At 34.9% G+C, this 8,442-nt stretch overlaps 1 protein-coding gene across 1 annotated transcript; it reads right to left on the bottom strand.

Moving 5' to 3' along the window:
- LOC107915699 (exocyst complex component EXO70A1) lies at positions 1 to 8,160 on the bottom strand. Its single transcript, XM_016844824.2, has 12 exons — positions 7,774 to 8,160; positions 7,573 to 7,668; positions 7,213 to 7,418; positions 6,232 to 6,489; positions 5,580 to 5,718; positions 5,286 to 5,498; positions 4,212 to 4,417; positions 3,414 to 3,614; positions 3,228 to 3,327; positions 1,781 to 1,887; positions 1,505 to 1,651; positions 1 to 380 (listed from the first exon to the last, which is right to left on the bottom strand). The coding sequence occupies exons 1-12, from the start codon at positions 7,933 to 7,935 to the stop codon at positions 263 to 265; spliced, it is 1,953 nt and encodes a 650-aa protein (XP_016700313.2). The 5' UTR covers positions 7,936 to 8,160; the 3' UTR covers positions 1 to 262.
- Positions 8,161 to 8,442: the final 282 nt, after the last annotated feature.

Here is an 8,442-nt window from a genome sequence, read left to right as displayed (position 1 = left end):
TGAGGGAAATTGAATCCATTATAGACAAGACGCATTCTTTACAAACTCACCCTGAATCTCTTATTCTCACCTTAGCGTCCTCATTTTCCTTTTTTGATTTACTTTTCTCACAACAACTCCCAATTTTTTTAGCAATCCAATGATTAACAAATATTTTCAAAAGCAGAACCACCAGACATTCAAGCAAAGGATATTCGATATCGGACTACATACCGGAAAAAACAATCATCTCAGCGACTTCTCAAAAACGGCAGGATCTAAACTATCGTTTTGGTTCATTTATATTCTTGCCTTCAAAGAATTCTCCCAACATTCGTTCAAGGTCCTCCGCTGTATACTTGACATACTTCTGAGGGTTCTTCCCATTCTCAACTAGAGGTCTGCAGTAAAACAAGGAGAAATAAGAACAAAAGTTCAAATAGATCACCGTACAGATTTCGAGAAACCAAAGTAAAAACATTGTGTTACTTTCAATTGCTTTTAGTATCAAGTATAAAACTTATGCAAGCATGGGAAAATTACCTTCACTTCAATGCAATTTGAAATGCGAGGAAATCCATTACCAACACGTATGGAAACAGAAATATAAAAAATTGACACAATTCTACAGCTACTGGAACATGACTCCCAATAATATGCTAAAATGCTATAAAAGCCTTCAACATTATCCAATTGCCCTCAATTTCCTTTGATTTTTACTAAAATAAGCCTTATCGCAACCGGAAAGTTAAAACTTTTGGTACAGTCAATCCCTGCAGGATTTTTCTGTCTTTGATGATATGTTAGATGATGTGGAAAAACTGGCATTTACAAACAAAAAATATTTTATTTTTGAAATGGCCTAATGATATGAACCAAAAATTGAAAATTAAATAATTCATTTGATGGAAAAGGACAAAAAATATCTCTTTTCTTCTTTTTTCCCTCCTTGTTCTTTCTTCCTTTCTCTCTTTCCTCCTGCTCTCACTCTTAATCCTTAACCCAGATTCGTCCAACCAGTATTTGACTGGAGCAAACAGCGAATGCAATACCCTAAATCCGAGATTGTAAGGACAAGTATGGCCTTGAATTGCTCGGAATGACCTAAAAGAAACTGGATTTCTAGCTAGATCCAGCCTATTTCAGTTCGTTTTGACCTGTTTTGAGGCTGTTTTCAGCCTTACTGACCCTAAATCTGGTGTGATCAGCTTATCTGACCAGACAATGGTCAGAAGAAATGAGGGTTGAGGCATGGGAAAAAAAGGATCTGGAGACAATAAAAAATGAAGAGAGGAAATTTGCAAATCTAGGCCACGTCATCATGTAAGGTCAAACTTCCATGTGAGCAAAAAAAATCTATTCGGAAGACGGTAACAAAAGCCAGCTTCTTATTTTGGTGAAAATCAAAGAATTAGAGCCGATTTGGGACAGGAAAAACAAAGGAACCTAAAATAAGAAAGTTCAGAGGTTTTTTAATATTTTAGTCTTACTTAAAATAAGAGGTTTATGGATAAGTAAAATGTACCCAAAGCGTTTTAGGAATGATCTATAGGCTGGCAACAAAACTTCAGCAACTGCAAGCCTCAGGGACTCCCTCAATTCTGTGTCAGGCACTGTCCATTGAGATTGTCTTTGATGAAGCTCCTCAAATTGCATATTGAATATCTTGAACCTGATCCACAAATAACTTACACATCAAGGTCAGAGGTATAGGACAAATAAAGAAGATGGATTCAGATACAAAATTTTTGAGGAATTAAATGAAAAGCCAAACAGGGCCAACAAGCCAGTCAAAATTGACCTGTCTTTAATCAATGCTCTGGAAACTCCACTGCTATTGCCTCCATCACCTACTGAACTACCACCTCCAGATGAGGTTAATCCTTGTATAGATAGGCACTGCAGGATCTACAGTAGAAAAAAGCCATTTACAAAAAGTTGATTAATGAGTTAAATATCAGGAAATTACTAATCTGAAAGTATCGTACAACTGGCAAGCTATTTACAAATGTATACGAGGCAATAGGCATGTCACAAATGGAGAAAATCATCTCATTGGAGCTACTACCAAAAAATTTTTCTCAAAGACCCATGGTAATGAATGGAGTTGGCTAACTATTGACTACAAAGAAGCTTAATTCTTACAATTTGTACATAATAATTAATATTCCATCTTTAAGCTTAAAAAATTTCCAGTGTTTTAGGCTTTTAGCATGGCAGTAAATGGTTAGACATTACATGTTGCTGTATGCAGTACGTTACCAGTGCTAGACATTTAATAGTTACACACACAAACAAAAAAAAAAGACTAGTCACACTTGCACCAGCACAGGTTAAATATTTTACTAGCTTGAAGCCTATAAGAAGGTTGTAATAATCCCTTTGAGATAATGGCTGATTGTCAAGCCTATATTTACAACATGAATCTTGCTACAATTTTGTTGACAACAATTCAGATTTTGATTTTCTTGAATTTGGGCCTATATAGCTGGGCTTTTTCCAAGTTCCTACATGGAGAATTTATGGTCCTTGCTTTCTAATTTAGTTATAACTTATAATATATGGTTTAATTTAGTCTATATTCAAAGGTTGATTTCATTATTTGAGCACTAAGATACTAAAAAAGTCCTCATAAGCATTCCTTGTGCTAAAGGACTACTATGAAATATGTGCAGATATTTTAGTTAGGAGTTCTGAAATTTATGATAGTCACTAGACAGGTCAAGAACTATCAGATATTTTAAAATAAAAGATGCACCTTCACTTGTGCCAAATACCTATTGCCTTTTAGATATGGATGAAACATACATTAAAACTCAATATAACCTTTTAAATATAGATTAGAACTATGTAAAGGAAAAAAAAACTACTTTAAACAATTAGATGCATGACAAGTGATAAGAACCCATGTTTCCCACAAGGACATCATGAGCAGAAGGCAACAAGATGACAGCAGAAGATGTATCAAACGATGGCAAAATAGGTGGTACTTTCACTCCTGTACAAGGATGCAGAATGCAGACGTTTGTTCCATAAGAACCAGTTCAGAGACAAGCCAAAGCAGTTAAAATGATGAAATTGTAAATATCTTTCACGCGCAGCAGTACAAAACTAGTAGCTTATCATACGTCTATTAGATAAATGAGCGATTTCTTTTTTTGAATGACTTGGAAAGAAACATCAATGAGAAGAACAATGCCAAATTTGTCCTGTTTTGCAATATGTCAATTAGATCATCAGAAAACTACCTTTTGCCAAGCATTCCTTTTATATTGATTTGCATGCTGTTGCACAATCCTCCTGTGTATTTGGACCCAATCATCCCCTAACAGGTCTTTGGCTTCAGACCTAAACAAGAAATCAGAAACTATCAATAAATACACGTAAGACGAACAAGCAACTTATAAAGTACAGAATTCAGATTTATGACAGACCTGCGCACAGATCTCACCATATAGTGAATGTTATTCATGAGAAATAAGTGAGTCAAAGCAGGATCTCTATACTGCTTGGATTTTCCATCCAAATTTGTTTGAAGAGCCTGCATAATTCTCATTGTTACAGAAGCTAACTGAGATACTGTACCATCACCAGTTTCAAATTCCTGGAAAAGTTGTGTCAGTGTTGATTGGTAGCTGCAGGAATTTAACACGTAATTGTCAATTCAATGGCTTGAATATATAAGTTGGCAGTGGAATCATTCAGAAAATATAAATACATAAATAAATATCCCGCAATAAGAGCTTCTTCAATTTGGACAGGTAAATTTGCTTCAAGATCAAGACAACGCAAAATATCATATAATCATATCATGATTTGATTATGAAAACTGTAGGATGGTTAATCCTACTGACATATGCCCAGTCCTCCATTAGCTAAAACAAAAACCAAGTATAAATTAGTCTTAAAAACCATAGGTCATGCATACTATTTCAATGTAAAGAAACACGCAATTAGTATCACATGAATGAGAGCAAGCAAGTAATAACCACAAAGATAGACCAAGATTTCAATGAAGAATGATCAAATTAAGCTATTTTTTCCATATATCAGATGGAACATGGCTGATTATCTCCAGCAGTCTGGAATTTCTTTGATTGTATATTTTTTAAGCACTATCTAAATTGGTGCAAGATCCTTGAGATAGAGCAATAATGTGGATGGGAAGCATGCATTACCATGACCCAAAGAGATAGAGCAATAAGCTATTAACTAGAGAAGGCAGAACTTACTCGAATAAAAACTTCACATAATTGATCACATAGCTGGTTAAAGGATGGACAGTTCCATCCAGGACAGCAGTTTTTGTTGCATCTTTTTCAACTGCTTCTTCAAAATCACCAAAGGTCTCCTGAGCTGTCTGGGCAAGACGCTTTGTTAAGCCCAATGCAGATTCTCTAATCTCATTGCATGCTTTACCTTTGAAAATTGTTTCGATCTGCAAAAGGAACCATCTATTAAGTTAATGAAAAGTACCTAGCACGGTTTGAGTATGCCCCCACCTTTACAGCAGGGAAATGATGGCTACACGTTAAACCTGATTATCATTTGGCCATTAGATTGTCAACCAAACTGGAAGACCAGATCAAATCTGATAGAATATGTCATAGATTTTGAAGAGATTAACTAATATTGTTATAAACCTTAAATGTGTAATCCATGAGATCTATGAAATTATGAAGATATCATAACAGAGTTATGAAACAAAATACTTTAACCTTAATACCTAATTTCAAAAGAATAAAATACAAAAGTACAACTTTAAAGGTATGTGTTTGGTACATGATGTTGACAAATTTTAACATCAGTAAAGATGCAAAATTAAGTAGATTCACATGAATCTGGACATCAGTTTCACTTTATTAATTTTATTTGGAAGTAATGGTCTTCATAGACTGCAATAATTGGTAAATACACGTAATTTGATAAGTTGATCAAAGAATAAGAGATCTAGTAGAAAGTCATAGTCTTATAGTGCAAGCCATTTGTTGTCATAATTTTTACTAAGAAAAATATGTATTAACAGAGATAAATGAGAAATAAAAAACAAAAATGAAACATTTGTCTTTTTTATTTTAGAACTATTCTATTCAATGGAATACTATAGGATGCATGTTTGGCCAAGACGATATAAAAGATCATAAATTGTTGCATTTGACCTATGTAATAATAATTTAGCCAAGTTGAAAATCCTAAAAACTGAAAATTCCAGATCAGCCTAATTAAATGGAACTAAATAAAATGGACACCTCTATTTTATCCATTCCCTCTCAATGACCTCATGAGTTTAGTAATAGTAAGCATACCTCAGAGTGAAGCTCTCTCATTATCTCGTACATGTCTAAAAGTACAAATAACTTTTCTGGTGATCTCTTGCTTCTTGCAATCGCCTCACCAAAACTAAGTAGAACAGAAACACTACTTGCAGTAACTTCAGCAAAACATTGATCACTAAGAGAATCAAAGCCTTCAAACATTTCATCACTAACTTTTCGTTCTCCGGCAAATAGTAGTTTGACCTGTTCCAATATAAGAAGTCATTTGGAAGAACATGTTGAGTGAAATTTCTCTATATTCCAAAATGTCACTATGTTACTTACAGCAATACGCATAAAGTGAATCCAATTTCCGATCTTTGCCTCCAAAACCTCCCATTGCATCTTCTGGACATCATCTTTGCCAAGTTTTTCAACTCCCAATTTGCGGAGACTTTCTTCCAGAACCAAAGAACGAGTTTCTCTGAGAAATGAATAAAAATGTAAGATCAGTTCAAGCAAAACAATAATGACCTCATCAACTAGTGGTTATGTTGCCACTCGACTCTAGTGATAGTGCCTCTAATTGCAGCTGATGCCTTTGTCTTGTCGAAGGCTATTAAACTTCAAGAGGAATACTTTTCAAGGAGCAGCCAATGATTTTATCCTAATGCCACATGGAAGAACAAGATACACTTTAAGATGTTATTGATTCAAAGAAGACTAGGGAATCATTTTTTAAAACTTTATCAATATTAGCTCTCTGATGTTGCCAACATGACTTCCACCACCACAACCACCCCACCCTCTAGCTCACCACTTTTATTTAATTAAAACTCCAAGCAAACAATTATCATTGAAATGACAGTAGCATCATACCAAACCATATAATAATTTAATTGTTCAAAAAACATTATATGGCTTGAAGTCTAAACAATTAAACGAGTAATGAGAATATACGCATAAATAACTGAAAGAAAAAAAATGAAAATCTTACTTATAGATCTTGAGTAACTGCTGGTTGTGGCCAGCTCGGACCATTTGCTTGGCTAGATCATGCAGCAATGGTATAATTCGAGGAGGTATAAGAGTGGGAGGAGTATACACAGCAGTTTCCAAGTCAACATTTTGATGCTCAGAGTGGTTATGAGATGGACCCCTCCCACCAGGTTCTCCTTGATTTCCAGGTGATCCTGATGACGGACGTAATGAATTTGGAAGGCCATCAAACAGACGATCAGGCTCAATAGGTTTGCTGAAATTCAATTAAAATGCCAAAGAAATAAATGGATGGAATAAAACATAAAGAAAAATGCAAGATTATGCAAACTACAACAACTAGATCCTTAAAAATTGAAATATCCCATCCTGAAGATAATAACAAAACACCCATAAAGTAAGCTATTGCTAAATTCCCTGAAAAAAACTAAAACTAAATTAGAAAAGAGGGAATCTGGTATCTCCCAGTTAATGCTTGGATTTATTACTAGATTAAAGTATGGGGAAAATGAGACCAAAGTATGACATAGCTAGCAGTATTAGCATTATCAATTTATGATTTAGCAATTAGTCCATTTGGATCTCAACCTCATAGCTGTTAGCCTAATTTTCAATCATATTAACAAATATGACAATGGCATTTTTTTCTATGTATATTCTGAAAAATTAAAACATGACTGAAATGATGCTCCCAAGACACATACATGCCGACACTCACACAAAACAAATGCGAGAAAATTTGAGAAAGCAAACCCTAAACATCCATGCAATTGCTTAATAAGTTAAAAACCAAAAGCTATTGTCAGGAAGATATATACTAGTAGTAGGTAAAAGATCTGGCAGCAGAAAATTCCAATACACCCCAAGAAGTCATTATCTCATCATGTAGCCTAGATCTTTACAAGGCAAGAATTTGCTAAACATACAACTCAGAAGACAAAAACACGAGATCAGAAGCAGATAAGTTAGGAACACAAACCTATAAGAATTTAATCGCTGCTTAAACTCATCCTCTAGCTTTGAAATAGCTTTAGCAAGTAAAGTGTTAGAATGGTTAATCACCCCCTCGCTGTTCTTAAAGTTCTTGTTGCTGCTAAAAAAGCGAATGTTGCTTCTTAGCTGATCAATTGCTGCCAGATAACCTTCTAGATCCTCATGGGGACCCTTAAGTATTTTAGCCTCCGCCTACCAAAATTTCAAACGATCAACAGTAAATCATTCAAACTTCCATAATTCATGGATTAGGTTTGAATATACAAAACCTAACATACAGCTAACCAACAGATCTAGAACTACTTTTTGTTCTTTTCAGTGAAACAAAATGCAATGAAGCACCAACCTGACGAGATAGATCAAATTGTGCCAAAATAACTTCCGCAGACTTCAAAGACTTGTCTATATTCTCATGAGCTTTCCTTATAGCATGAGTTCTAATCTGCAAAACGCGAGAAAGAAAACAGAAAAGAAAGCATAAGGAAAAGGCAATTGAGTCATCTGGTTTTGTTTGGAAGTGAGATCTTTAGAGGAAGCAGAAAGAGACCTGAGTAGGTCGCATGGCGGTTTCGAGGGCGGAGAGGCGGCTGTCGAAGGAGCCGAGGATGGAGACGACGTTGTCCGTAATGGTTTGGCTCTTCTGGAGAGCTTCCCTCATCATTGATGCTCTATCGCTTAGGAAATCCATCCCTGCAACTGCTATTCCCATCTTCGTTTCTTTTTTCTTCTTTTCTTTTGCTTTCTTTTCTCTTTGTCTCTGTCAAATAATTACTGTTAAAGCAATGAGTTTATTTATGCTGAATTTGGTGAGGAAAATGGGTTGACAATTCTAATTTCCGATTTCTTTCTTTCCCTTTCTCTTTTGGCTTTGATTTCGGTCTGACCGGGTCTGTTCAACCTGAACCGGAAACTTACCGGTCCACAGATATTGATCCAGTTAGTTATTGGCTAAAATATTAATGAATAAATAAAATGAGCTGGAGTTAAGGTGTTACGAATAAAAGGTTAAAATCTGTTGTTAGTCCCTGTACTTTGACAAAATTTAATTTTAGTTCCTGTATCAAGAAGGCTAAAAATTAAGTCCTCTTACTTTTCTGATTTAAAAATCTCAATCCAATCATTAATATTATTAGTAATTTTTGTCAAAATACGCCAACTTGGCACGTTGATTATATCATATGATGTTGCATATGATTGACAAAAAAAATACTAAGTT

This window comes from Gossypium hirsutum, chromosome D10, assembly GCF_007990345.1.
Source record: "Gossypium hirsutum isolate 1008001.06 chromosome D10, Gossypium_hirsutum_v2.1, whole genome shotgun sequence".
Taxonomy (NCBI): domain Eukaryota; kingdom Viridiplantae; phylum Streptophyta; class Magnoliopsida; order Malvales; family Malvaceae; genus Gossypium; species Gossypium hirsutum.
The sequence above is the reverse complement of the archived record's forward strand: the minus strand, read 5'-3'. Positions and strand labels throughout refer to the sequence as shown.